Source organism: Geospiza fortis, unplaced genomic scaffold (assembly GCF_000277835.1).
Source record: "Geospiza fortis unplaced genomic scaffold, GeoFor_1.0 scaffold40, whole genome shotgun sequence".
In the NCBI taxonomy this organism is placed as follows: domain Eukaryota; kingdom Metazoa; phylum Chordata; class Aves; order Passeriformes; family Thraupidae; genus Geospiza; species Geospiza fortis.
The window spans coordinates 22,384,718-22,399,744 of NW_005054297.1; the positions used below are offsets into that span (position 1 = coordinate 22,384,718).

At 35.7% G+C, this 15,027-nt stretch overlaps 1 protein-coding gene across 4 annotated transcripts in view; it reads right to left on the minus strand.

Annotated features, from left to right (window-relative positions):
* Nucleotides 1-13,745: 13,745 nt before the first annotated feature.
* Nucleotides 13,746-15,027, minus strand: part of CEP44 (centrosomal protein 44) — an 11,851-nt gene continuing 10,569 nt past the window's right edge. For all 4 annotated transcript variants that reach the window (XM_031055498.1, XM_031055494.1, XM_031055503.1 and 1 more), the window contains one exon: nt 13,746-14,259. In XM_031055498.1, coding sequence (XP_030911358.1) covers nt 14,166-14,259 — 94 coding nt within the window. In that variant the 3' untranslated portion in view covers nt 13,746-14,165. The remainder of the gene's footprint in view (nt 14,260-15,027) is intronic.

Genomic DNA, 15,027 nt, shown 5'->3' on the forward strand with positions numbered 1-15,027 from the left:
AAACCTGTCCAGAGCACAAACTAGGATAAGGGGCAGAAAGAATACAGGTTGAGGAGACAAGATAATGTATGAATGAGTAATGGGGATTTAGGCAAGAAAATAATGTTTAGATAAGATTTGTCAAATTTTGTTAGGTCACTCTAATACCTGAAAAAAATTTGGTTTTCTCCACAACATATTTATTGAGGCAGACAAAAATAATGCATCACAGTACTGTCATAAAAATAAATGAAAATTCAAATACGTAATTTTTCATTTATTTTGTGGTGATTTTTAACAGGAAAATTTTTATCATTTCCAAGGAAGTTACAAAAGCAACTTTTGCTTACGGTTTTAATAGAATTTTCTTGCTCCTTTTGTGTAACCATAATTCATCGCCTTCATTTTGAGGTGCAAAACATTTCACACAGCTGCAGAAACACTGGAAACACTTGTTGCTTTCAAGTTCTTGAAGGTATTTTAAACAAGTATATCTCAAAATCTCTTTTCATAGAGAAAAGATATTGAATAGAAGAGATTATCCCAAGACATATCTGTTTCTTATTCAGAAAGTAACCCATCTTGCTTAGTCAAAATATCCAAATCCATGAATGGACACCTTTAAATGGTGCTGTGGTGAGTAAATCTACATTCTGCTGCATAGAAAGACAAGCATTATATTCTTAACAGATGTAGTGTTGGAATGGTTTTATATTCTTGAGAGAAATTGCAGAGTATGATTTATCACCCTGACTCAAGTGAAATGATACTGAATGGAGTGCTGTCAGTGATGAACAACAATTCCAGCTGATTGAAATTTTCTAAAGAAAGCAAAAGATGGTATCATTTCACTATTTAACAGTTTAGAAAAGCAGGCTGGAGTGCTGCAACCTGCCAGAACTTCTGTAACTCGTGGCCTTCTACTCTCTACTTTAAGTAAGGGAATTATACAGTGTAGATTATGGGATCTGAGGCTAGGCACTGTAATTTTCATCAGCTGTGAGAAAGGATTTAAATATATGTACAATATTATGCAGACACAATTTTTCTAAATGATATAGCATTACTCTGCAGAAGCACTCAAAGCTAGAAGTTTTCAAATCCTTGCACCTTGAAATCTAGATTTCTAACACACTGGGTCTGAACCTCCCTGGCACAAGAAAAAGCTAACCAAAGGGTAATTTTCAATATTTCAACTGAGAAATACATCAGTTTCAAAGTCTGTGACTGGTGTACATAATGTCTTAGGCTTTAAAATATTCGCATACTTATTCCAGTGAAATAACTTCTATGGGGACTTGAGGTCCTTGCTTTTCATACCAGATCAGTAGCAAATAAAGAAGCATACCTTCTTCACATTCCTATAATGTCTCACAAAAGTTTTAAAACTTGACTACTTCTTAACTAAAGGAGAATAAGTAATTTCACAAGAACAAATATTTAAACTTATTCCCCCTCCCCCCTTCCTTTTTTTTTTTTTTTTGACATTTTAACATTAATATTTGAGGGGGTTAAATTCTAGTCAGCATTGCATTAACTGTTGCTCTAACAAGTGTTAATGCAGTTCCTGCCTTTCCTCTAAAGAGCTATAAAAACACAGTACTTTCAAAATTTAGGTAAAGACATAAATCTTGGCTCCAGGTGTTCCTGAATCACTACATAATCTGAAATGAAACTAGTCTTGACCAACTCTGAGCAAAGTTTGAATGCAGTATAGATTTGTACCAAGTTGACCGACCTGAAGAATGAGTATGTAAAACCAAGCAAAACTTACTGACATATTTACTTTCTGGAAGGCATGTTAAATGAACTTTAATACCAGATTTGAAAATCCAGCTGTAAAATGGGTATGCAAACATGATTAATGAGTGCTGAACACCATCCAGATCACATACTTACTTGTAAGAACTACAGCAAGCAAAAAAAATTTCCACCCTTAAGTAACACCCTTAATTCAATTTAAATTAGAATTGCAGTTACTCTTCCATTTTAAGCCAGTAGTTATTCTATAGTTGCCATGTATCAGAAAAAAAACGGCTTTGTGAGAGAATAAAACAGTTTAGTATAACAAACATAAGCAACAACCTTTTTAAATATCATTCCTGAGTCCAGAGTGCACGACTTCTTCACTGCCAAACCTAACACAAATCCTTCTGAGTCTGTACCCACTAATTATGTTTCTACTTTCAAGGAATTTCTGAATGTCTCCCCTACCCCCCAACCACCACTACCACTCACTAGAAAATCCTCCCTCATTATCTTGACTGATTGCTTCAATTAGTGAGCAACTCAGTCACTTCCATTATGTTCTATGTTTCAATTCCAGGAAAGTAAACCTTCACTGATATACTTCAGGTTTACTTAATTAGAAGGAAAATTAACTTAAATGCTCTACAGACACGGTGCTGGGTTGGACTGCCTGAATAGTGCTGATAAGCTGTTTGCCAAGACCTTCCTTCTCCCAAGAAGCTCAACATGACCCAGACACGTGCACTTGCCACCCAAAAACCAAGCACATCCTGGGCTGGGTCAAAAGAACTGTGACCAGCAAGCTGGGGGAGGGGATGGTGCCCCTCTGCTCTGCTATGGTGACACCCCACCTAGAATGCTGCATCCAGCCCTGGGATCCCAAAACAAGTTGGAGCAAGTACAGTGGAGATGACAAGGCTGCTCAGTGGACTGGAGCACCTCTCCTATGGAGACAGGCTGAGAGAGTTAGGGTTGGTCAGCCTGGAGAAGAGGAGGCTCTGAGGAGACCTTTAAGCAGCTTTCCAGTACCTCCAGGGGGCCTGCAGGAGAAATGGAGAGGGACATTTTGCAAGGGCATGCAGTGACAGGACAAGGTGGAATGGCTTCAAATTCAAAAAAGGGCAGGTTTAGATTAGATATTAGGAAGAAATTCTTCACTCTGAGGGTGGTGAGACACTGGCACAAGTTTCCCAGAGAAACTGTGGATGCCCCATCCCTGGAAGGTCAGGCTGGATGGGGCTTAGAGCATCCTGGTCTGGTGGAAGGTGCCCCTGTCCATGGCAGGTGGGCTGGATCTAGATGATCTTTAAGGGCCCTCAGGATTTCTATCTACATGGTTGAGAAATTAAGGATTCTTATTGTATACACTCACTTTTCAAAAAAATATCCTGCCTTATGATACCACAAGAGAGATCCGCTCCTTAAGCAATTGGCAATTTAAAATATTCTCAAGAATTTCTAGATAGTGCTTGAAACAAAGTAGGAATCCCTACAAAAAGGCTACAAGAGAAAACACAAGTTTTTCACAATATAAGAAACCCATAAAATTCAAATTTGAATAACAAAATTAATAACAGTGTAAAACATCTTCAGGTTCAGCAATAGTTTTAACAATTAGGCATTTACTTTAAAGCTTTTTAACAGTAGCACCATTTAATAAAAGGGGGGAAAAATGAGACAAGGATCATGTTTTCTGTGGGACTCCAACTTTTTTATTTCCCAAGACAACTCTAAGATTCAGGTTACTATCAGTAGAATATTAGTAATTATAAGGTGACATCCATCATGCTCTATAAACAACTGTTAATGGCCTATCTTATGCTTTTTCCAACTAAATGAACCATCCCATCTCAAGTCAAGAGCAGCAGTTAAGTTCCCTGTTGAGGTGACAATGATTATCCGCTGTTTTGTTAAAAACAGCCCTTCACCTTACCCCCTTTGCCCTATTTGGAAATGCAATGTGAAGTCCTATTTCTTAGCTCTCATCTTTCAGACAAACCTGAGCTTTGAAAAACTTGAAGCATCTGAGTACCTAAAGAGGTGGGGAATCTAAAGGAAATAAACCCATCCTATGTAAAAGATTGAATTAACAAACATGCACATTAAAGCAGAGGAAGAAGCCAAAGGGAATATACTGGATAAATCATGGAATATTGACCATTTTAGAAAAAGAAGGAAGTGGGTTCTGCTGGCTTGTTATAGTACATAAGTATGGGAAGGAGATCAGAAGGCTTCTACTTATCTCAGAATTATTAAATGCTTAATTGCTTTACAAGTGAAAAATAGCACTTTAAATTTGAACAATTTTAAAGAAAGGCACAATACATTCAGATGCAGAAAATTTTTATAATATGAAGACAAACAGCAAGACCTAATGAAGAAGAGTTAATCAGACTGCAAAAATGAGGCTGGACAGATTATTTCTATTGTCACATGTGTGGCCTACCAATATATCAAAGAAGTGCTGAAGCTCTGTCTAAGCAAAAGCTGTTTGGACCAGGTGTCCCTCATTATGGGTTTCTAGCTTAGCTGAGGGTTAGACCTCAAGTCTCTGCTGACAGATGTTTGAGTAATACTTTATTTGGTTGCTTTGCAAGAAAGGGCTTAAATGATTGCCTTTGCTGACAGGAATCTTAACATTAACTTGAATTTGCAGCGATACCTGTTTCTCACAGGTCATCTGGTGCAATTTTAGCTATGTAAGGAGCTTTGAATCTTCCTCCATTTCATCAGAGGTTCCTGCATAGCCCTAAGGTCTCAGGCAGACAAGTTGTTAAAGAAAGGGCCAGAAAGGGCCCCAGAAACCCAAAGAAAGAGGAAAAAAATTCATGAAGTCTTTTATATGAAACAGACACCATGGTTAAGTGAGCTGAGTGGTTAAGGTGTCTATCTTCTTAATGGGGGTCTAAATGTAAAATCATTACCTCCAAGTTAAAGTTGTTATTAAGTACCAAGTAATGTTACACTACTGGCAGTATGAAATTCAATTCTCTTTGAAGGATGCTGCACTCAAACTTAAAGGTGTGCTGCAATTATGTGATAGCTATGCCCATTTCCTAGAATCTATTCATTTTTTCTGTGACAAATGCCTAATTTTCTTCATGTCATATAAACATTAGGTATACTATACCCTCAAAGGACTGAAAAGGAGAAGTAGAATCCTTCTTCAACATCTTCATTTGAATGGGATTTTTAGGTGAGAACTTCTTTTTAATGTTTTCAATATTCTCCATTACAGGTCACATTTCATATAGACCTAACATGCCAAAAAGAATCCAATGTTCCTTTACCTTCCCTAAGGAAGGTAAAAAAGAAAGGGAAAATATAAAACTGTTTTGTCAGGATAAATCAGGAGGAACAAGCAAAGAAAGAGAAATATAAGGATACAGAAGTCTAATTTCAAAGAGGTTCAGATGATTGTAGACATTCCTGAATTAGGGGAATTTTTCTTTCAGACAATTCTCTGAAATTTCTAGAATGACATTTTTTTAAGGGTCAACACAAAGTTGAAGAAAACTTAAAAGAGGCTGTTAGGACAAAGATTTAATGTGTACTGCTCCTACTGTTATAAAGTAGAAATATCATATCCAACTCTACTCATAAATGTTCTGGAAGGGGTGGCTATCTTGTGTTAGAATCATTTTGGCTGATAATATTCAGACTGCTCAGATCAGAAATGCTAAAAAGACATTTACTGAAAATACTGAGTGAAAAAAGCAATTTGCTGAAATAGTTCAGTGTTGACAAACACTAAAAAAGATACATGACAAATCTAACTTTGCAATGAGTTCTACATTGATTCTCCATATGCAAAAATGAGATACTGGATGTACAGTATCTCACTTCACAGAGGCAAAATAGCCCCTTTGGAAAATATCAGAGACATCAGATTTTGCTTTGAAGAATCCAGGTTTCAAACAGAAAACAGAAGACAAGAATGTGTTCGTATGATTATACAGAATCTCAAGCTAGCATCTACCTATCCAAATTACACTGGAAATACTCAGGTTCCTTTCCTATTGACCTGTTCCTGTTCTGCAAACATTGTTTTCATACTTGATGTTTGCTGTTTATGTATTTTGTCTCTACTGTTTCCCTCCAGCCATGCTAATTATGCAAATGTAGTCAAAATCTTACTAGTATGCTTATCTACAGCTTCCATGGAATATTTCCCAGATTTACCTTTTCTAGACCATGACCTCTCTCACAGTACACATTCTGCAAGAGCCTGCACAATGTCCCCTGTGGACATTTTTGAAAAATTATCCTAATAATTTAGTTATACAGAATCTCTACCAATAGAATGGAATGAGGTAACAAGAACAGCACTTTTGCCATGGTACTTGACTGAACCTGTTAATTTATTCTCTACCTTGTTCCTAGATTCACTGGAAAACAAAATCCATCACAACAATAGCTATCTCTTTCTGAAATTCAAGGCATAAAAGAAAGTATTAGCCAGTAAAATACTCACAGATTGACCTGACACAGTAATAAACACCATTAACAATTTCTTCTTTACTGAAGGAGAGAAAAATTGCTTAAGGGTAATGCTCAAAAAAAGTTAACACAAGGGCTTGGAGTAACAGGTATCTTAAAAGCCATGTTACAATAATACAGCCAAAACAGTATTTCTGACATTTCTTCCTGCTTTGGGATTTTTTTTTTTTTCACATAATCACAAAATGACTTCTGCTCTTCTGATTATACTATATGATTATATCATACATAGAGTATGGGCAGTGTTGATCTTTTTCTTTTTCAACAAAAAATAAATATATTAAGACAAAACTAGAAAGGAGAATCAGCTTTAGTACTGGTAGCAGAAGCAATGAGCTTGCTCTTCTCTTTTTCCCCAGATATGTAACCCAGACATTAAACTGAAGAACCACTTTCTGAAACAGAAAAGCATAGCTTCAATATGTAAAGAAGGAAAACATTAGTAGGCCAGATACAAGGAAGGGAAGTGAAAGGGGAGTAAAACTCCCTTTCAGCTACAAAACCAGTTCTAAATGAACATACAATAAGGACTAAATGACATACATACCAATAATAATAGCAAGAAAGCTGGAATCATGTGCAGTAATGCGTTCCTCATTGACATCAAGAAAATCTTGCCAAGTAAGGGAGTAGATAGACATTTAGAGATGCAAGAAATGTAACCCAGCAATTTCCATAGAGATTCTATGACCATATTTTTGGATATATTTTCTTAGACATTGGAAAATATTAAATTAGAGGGATTAGAGGGAACACAGACTCAATATTACGAATAAGGGCCCATATGAAGAAAAAGAATTATTGTTTATGAATATTAAATTTAATTTCTCCTATAAAAACCATATAATTTTGAAATATTCTCTCTATTGCAGGCAGCTTTATAATTTTAAAGATTAAAAGCTTAAGATTTTCATATAAAGCTTTATAATTTAACATCTTTATCTGAAGTTCATATTTCTAAGTGATTGAGAAATTTTATGTGGGGAAAAAAAGGCTGATTGTTAGATTATTGGGAAGTTTGGTGTTTAATCTTTCTCAAACACAAGGACTTTGTGGAGCACCATTGCTCCATTATTCAAAGTTGTTCTTATCTTCTCCATGACTCACAGAACTGCAGCTAATCCGTTTCCTGATAAGACAACATTGGCTACTGTTATCTCGAAAAAGCAGCAAATGTCAATCTTTCATGAAAAAAATGTATCTTAAAGACTAAATTGTTTACATTATAGTAGACAAGTCTGTCTACATTGTCCAGTAAAATACACCAGAATAGAATATACATATCCTACTTTATATGTTTTATTTATGATCTCTTTGGTAAGACTCAACTTTTAATTTTGTGACTAGCACTGGAGCAACAAAAAAGAATGACCCTTTACCAAACTGTCTGACTTAATGTTCAGATTTAAAAACATTTGACTCTTGGGAATGGTCCTTCGAAGGGCCAGGATGATGATCTTTGTGGGCCCCTTCCAACCCAGGATACCCTGTGATGATCTTTGCTTGAACTACAGGCTTACTTTACATGAAAACAGGATATTATTTCTTAAATCACTCCAAATATTACTTCAATTTTTAACAGGAAAGAATTGACCCCATTTAAAAATAGAAACCTTGAGTTCAGGTTATCCTTACTTGATTTTACCATTTCTGTTAAAAACTGTTTTTAATTAAGTTTCAAATATTTTATTGCTATTTATAAACATATTTGTCCCTTCAGTTCCCATAGGTAGACAGAAAATCACACATACAACAGTCATGGTGGGATGCATAAGATAATTCAACTGCACAACATGAGCACCATTTACCTTCAGATGTCACATTCAGTTGGTGATGTATGTGCTGCTGTCCAAGATGTTAAGACCGGAGTCACCAAACCAGCCCGGTTATCAGCAGGAGCGCAGTTACTGCAACAGAGATTGGCGTGCTCTGACTCACAGACTTCCTGGGTCCTGCAGCCTCTGCTGACCCCAACATCAGCCCCAGCAACGAGTCAGGACCTGAGCTCCTCAAGTTACTGATAACTTAGGAATGCTCACACTGGCTACAGTTAGCAATTTTATTTACATGATGGACTTAGAGTGATTACCTGAGTTACCATATGCTCCTGAGTACAGCTGTGGTTTAAGGTTCACATTAAACCTCACTCAGGTAGACAGAAAAAAACCATACCAGTCATTCTTTGCTCCCCTCCCTCGTCAGATATTAAATGCATAAGCATAATAGAAATAAATACTGTTAGCATGCCTCATGGGATTCAAATGGTGATAAAAATGCAAGACACTGTAAATGAGGAGCTAAATGAGTAATCAAGACAGCTTAAAGTAGGCAGACATTTTAAAGTTAGCTATCTGTTAAAGTGTGCTGCTGAGTCAGCACAGGTCTGGAAGGTCTATTACCTAAAGCTCAAAAACCCTCTCTGACACCCGTGCAGTTTTAGAGAACCTGTCAAATTAAGTTTTCACCTCTTATTTACAGGTCTGTGATTTGTACAAAATTCAAGATACTGTCACATTCCGGCTCCTTTTCTTGATTAAATGTTTATGAAATAATTTGCTGAAGCAATGTTACTGTCTATCCTGGTTCCAGCCAGGACAGAGTTAATTTTTGCAGTAGCAGGGAGAAGGTGTGATTAGGACACAGAGGTTATTCCATATCACCTCACCTCATTGCTGAGGGCAGGGAAAGGGACACTCTTGTCTGGGGAGAAGGTGCTCCTTCTAGGTTCAGTGAGCATTTTGCATGGAATCACTCTCTTTTGAACCCTTTGGCTATTAATCCTGTTGTTATTACTGTTTTTCTTACCTCATCGTTGTTTCTAGTAAATTGTTCTTGTCTCAGTCCATGATCTTTGCCTTTTTTGCCTCCAATTCTCAACTCCATCCCATTATATTCAAGACAATTTATGGTCAGTGCATCAACACAGTCCAAGTCAGTTTTAAACAGAAGTATTTACATTTTGAGCGTGACATGCAATCACAAAACACTTACTGTGGTGCTGTTCGCGGGGGTCCCAGGATGAGGGAAGAGATGAGAATCTTGACTCCATGTTTCAGAAGGATGATTTATTATTTTATTATATATATTATATTAAAAGAAAATTATATATTAAAATTATACTAAAAGAATAGAAGAAAGGATTTCATCAGAAGGCTAGAATGCAATATAAAAGAATGGAATTACAATAAAATCTTGTCTGACCAGAGAGTCCGAGGCAGCTGGACTGCGATTGGCCATTAATTAAAAACAACCGTGTGAGACCAATCAAAGATCCACCTGTTGCATTCCACAGCAGCAGATAATTATTGTTTACATTTTGTTTCTGAGGCCTCTCAGCTTCTCAGGAGAAAAGATCCTAGCAAAAGGATTTTTCATAAAATATGCCCATGACAACTTAGAGCAATATATTGTTTGCTGGTATATCTTAAAAAGAATACAAAAATGTTCCAAGAGCAATACAAGAAAAAACCTACAAAAAAAAATGTGAGTCACTGATCTTAAATTGTTTTATCTCGGTTTAAAATGGAACTTGATAAAGCATTCAGGCTAGTAATCTTCTACCATATCAGCACCTATTTTTCTGTAGTTCACACAAAAGCACAACTACTTTAACTGAAATTATCACAGCTGTCAACCGCTTTTATAACTACAAGAAGCTGGACCCTAAGTTACCACTAATACATAAGCTCAAGTAAGTTCATGAACTTATCCTTAGTTCCTTCAATAGGTTCCAATGGGATGGTTTCAATTACAAGAAAAAAACAGACTACTTTTTTTCCATTGGCTTTTTTCCTAAGTAATTCTTACAGCAGGCATAAACAATGAACCAAACCACATCATACTGAAGAGAAAAACAAGGGGAATCTCTTAATTTTGCACTTGGAGTAAGCAGGCAAAGAAATCACTATCAGAGGTCTTATGCAACAATACAGGGACACACTGTGCAATGCCAGACCATCAGTCAGTGTGACAGGAAAGGTGTAGTGCATTCTACTTGATCATCTATGGAGCAAATGAACACACACTGCTAGAAATAAATGAGGAGTCTTCCTGCATATTGAAACTTGCTTATATTGATAGCAACGAAATGCTTCAAAATCCATGAACTATATTGCCTAGTTTATCAGTACAGTTAAACTAAGGTTGTAAGGAAAATATGTTTCTTATTTTTATAATACAGTGATTGCCTACGGGAAATATTTTAAATGTGTTACATATTCATACATATTTATTCCACATTACAAAAGAATATTCCCCAAGGATTGGGTTTGTATTTGCCTGTATATTTTATGGTCATTTTACACAGCAAAAAATGGGTTGGGTTTTTAAGGTATTTTTGAACATACGAAAAATATGCCTCTAAATCCAAGAGAACTGGCCAACGAAAAAAAAGGAACAAAAAACAAAAGCACATGTAATAAACAGAGCTATTTCAGCTCCTGAAAACTGAGCCATTTCCAATCTAGATTCAGATTTCCTTTAATCCTATTTTCCATGTTTTTCTCAGACAAACACTTGCCCTTTCATTCAATCAATTCAAAAACACACTAAACAAGCTTTCATGAATATGTACATTGGGACTTTGCACAGGAACTTCTTCACTTCTAGCACCCTGCAGACTCAGAGAAAGGTATCTTTCAGCAGTAAAACACCAACTTGATCCATTTTCTCTCCTCTTGCACAGTTACTTGTTGACAGCATAGCAGGCTGCTCCAACTGAAAGTTCAGGCACAAACATTTGGATGCAATGTCATAAGCTGATCACAGAGCTGATGTGAATGAGGAAAAAAAAAAAAACAAGACCACCCAAAAAAAATACAACCAATGCTCCTCACTATTTATTTTCAGAAGGGTATATTTAAGTCACATCAGTTACAAAACACAGTTGATAACACAGACAGATGGGAATGATCAGCACTGGGAGGAAATCCCTTAAGCTGCCAAAAACTTCAGCTTTGTGAAACTATTCTCAGCATTCATGGAAAGTATTCAAGGCTCTCTAACTCTTAATCCCAGTTCATATTTCAACATGCACTCAGTGCAGTGCAGCAACACCAGGTAAGGGAACAGACATGAGTGTGAAAGTTTATGAAGACCTAGCAGTATGTTTTAGAAATAGAATTTCACCTTTGATTAAAATACCCTGAGGCATAATATTCTTTGACATTGCTTATGCTAAAAATGTATCATTATAAACCTAACTTTGGAAAAATTATATTTCTGTTGATTTTGAGTCTATCATCAAGTGATTTTGCTTTACAGCATAAGTTTTCTTTAAAATAACTGCATAGGGAAAGGGGAGAGGAAAACCAACACCCAATGCTGCATTAGAACATCAGTGCTCCCCACTACTGCTAATTGTGAGCCTCTAACTGGAGCAGTTTGCTCCTAGAGAGTAAAAAGCTTCACCACTTACAAATCAAGCATCTGCTCTAGACTGTCTAAAGAGAATGAGTTCTGCAATGACTGATACAGCATTTTTCTCTCAGATAAGATCACATTGCCTAAACAGAGATACTAACTTTACTACTCCTCATTAAATAAGCCATAGGATGCTCAGGAGAAGGAATATCACAGTTTTGGAACAACTTCTTTTCCCCATTTGGGTCACTCAAGTTAAAAGTGTTTTAATCACTGTCCTTGTATTGACTGCTCATCTGGCACAGGTGACAAGAGTGCATCATCCCCAGTATCCCACAAAGACCACAACACAGATCTCTACCACACAGAAATCTGCCTACAGATCACAGAAGCAAAATACCATCATTAAACCATTTTTGCAGATATAATACTTTTCCCGAGGAAGCATAATTTGCTGTCTGAGGATTATAAATTATTTTCACCACACAAAGTTTAAAAAATCCTAAAAAAAATAAAGAGAAACTACATGCAGCATAAAGTGTTTGAAAAGATAACTGTAAATATTTAGCAAATACATTATTTTAAAGTAGAATATATTACAACTGCAACTGTTTGCAAGGATGCCTAACTTGTCAAAACAAGCAGTTGACAGAAAAAGGCTGTTTCAAGCCCTGTTCACTAGTGATTAGTAAAGAATTTTAAGCATCTGTACTACAAAGTAACTAAATAATTTCCACAGTTAGTAGCTTGTAATATACTTTGATCATCTTACTTTCCCGTTTCTCCAGAAAAATTAACCTTGGCAGGATAATAATGCACTGCTCAAACTTCAGCTTGTCCATATCCTTGGTTTAAGCTTTTCAGTACTATATATGTTGCTGGAAGAAGTAAATAATTTAACAACTTGGGATTTTCAATTTTATAGCACTAAATAGAGACTACATTGAATTGCACACACAGAGAAAGAGCTTTTTCAAACACTTGCTGCATTCCCCAGATGCATTCAATAAGTCTCTGTAACTTGAATCAAGTATACTAAGACTTCTCATTTTTGCCATGACATCAGTAAACAACTGTCATTCCTCTCTGTCCTGCCACAAACTTTAACAAATATCACAGAGAATAAACATCCTACTTAACATAAAAGCATCTCTGACTTCAAGGCAAAGAGGAAAAATAAGAGAGAGATAATTCAAAATATATGATCATAGCAACTTAGAAAGAAATACTAATTTTTACTTCTTTGATGACTGAATAAAGATTTCCACAAGATGGTGCTGTAGTCCAATTTTAAAACATTAATGGTTCTACCATTTAGAAGGAAACCTCATTTCATTTCATTGTTAGAATAATGGACAGTGATTTGCAAGGCCTATTTTCAATTAAGGAGCAAAACACATTCCTACAATGCAGTCTTTATAGGTTCTTTTATTTTTAAACAACTGAAAAATCACAGAAGTCAGAGAATCTAAAAAACCCAGAACTAGTTTATATAACATCACAGATCACCATAAGCTCTTCTGTTTCTTCTTTCTGTGTAAAATAAAATCCATTTATATTCCATACGGTTATAGAATTTTTTTTTTTTTTTTGTTAAAACATAGAAATCACTTTTTATAGCATGTTAAATAGCTGCTTTTGCCTTCATCTGCAAACTCTGCCCCCCAAAAAATTCTCACTGGTCTGTAATATTAAACTCCAAAAATCTTTTAAAGTGAAGTATTAAAACACAAAGGAACCTTGATATGATAGGCTACCAATTTACAAAAAGCAATAAACAATTAAATAAATCTAATCAAGCCTCACACATCTTTGGTTTGATCATATGTTTATGGAAGGCTTACATCTACTTATGTCTCTAAACAGAAATCTTAATATGGCTTCAAATAATGAAAATGTTGTGTGTCTTTGTATACTGACTGGTCTCCATCTGTGCTGCTGGTCTTAAAATGTGTTGGGTAAGAGCACTAAAACACTCAACACATCTCTTGCAGTCAAAGTCTGGGGACTTACTTGCACATTTTTGTGTTTAGGATCAAACTGACCCCCACTTTGTCAGTGTTAATGGAAGCCATAAAGTGTTGGTGCTCTCCAGCTCCGCATGAAAACTTATATTTAAAAATAAAATTAAAAAAAAACAGCAAAAAAGGCACATATTTGAAACTGTGTATGTAAGTTTTTTATTAAGACTTATTCAATAGTACAGATGGTAAGATGGTATGCAAGAATGCCTCCTGGGTGTAATATGCAAGTTCCAGCTGGAATGTTTCCAACAGGATGTAAACCACAGTCCTCAAGCCCACACTTTAAAAAACATATTACTTAGCACACTGCTAACAAATGTCAACACAAGAATACACTGCTGTAATGACTTCAATTTACAAAAGTGCAAGGAGGGGGAAGAAGCTATTTGAACAGTCTTTAAAACCAAAAATTGTGGTCGTGGGGAGGGAAATCAATACACAGATGCATGAGTAAAATATTTATTCAAAGCAATAAAAGCACTGGTGATCATTACAAATTCGATATATTAAAAATTTAACGCTGTACAAACATACAGATTATTTCTGGTATCCCTAAGTCTGCAGAGACCAGGTCTGAAGAGCTGTGCTTGCAGGTATTCCCAGAGGTGGGCTTGGTGTTTTGAACAATTTGAAGGTTTCTTCAATTCTGAAAATAAATTTTGTTTACATACACTTAATAAAATAGGGTACAAAATAACTCACTTGCTTTTAACTCCCTAATTATCCAAAATACTAATAAGCAGCATGACCCCATACGTTTTCTCTCATCCCACCCTTTTCCCCTGCGGTTCGTTTCTATTTTAAATGCCTACCATATATCAATAAACCTCAAGTACACAAAAAAGAAGTAACCCACACAATAAAATTAAAATTACAGAAAAGGCTAGAGCTTTTTATAGGCCACACACTTACAGAAGAGAAATCTCTTGCTAGAGAAACATGGTAAAGCAACACATTTCTCTTCGAGTACAATAAAAATATAACAAAAAATTTTATTCTAGAATAATTACCAAATACATCTTAATACAGTTATTATAATGCTTAGGCTGAAATTAGTTTTATATTTCCTTAAATAATAAAAAACAGTTAAGATAATACATACTTTTCAGGAAGAAAAATTGCAAGTACTGGGGAATTTCAATCAGGAAATAAATAATATTCCTATTTCTTATCAACCAAATTCTAAACACTCTTTATTCTCTAGTTAATACTATTAAGAGTGCTTTCTATTGCTTTCTAGAAACCAAAACAGTGACTCATCCCACAAATTCAAAACTGTAAGTGGATTTATTATCCAGTAGAGCCATAAGGAAATGCCACACCTGATGTACAGACCTTTGAGGTTTGGAACACATATGTACATTCTCTGTGTGCCTTAGTCCAGTACAACTCCCTCCTGGGAAATAAATTCCTG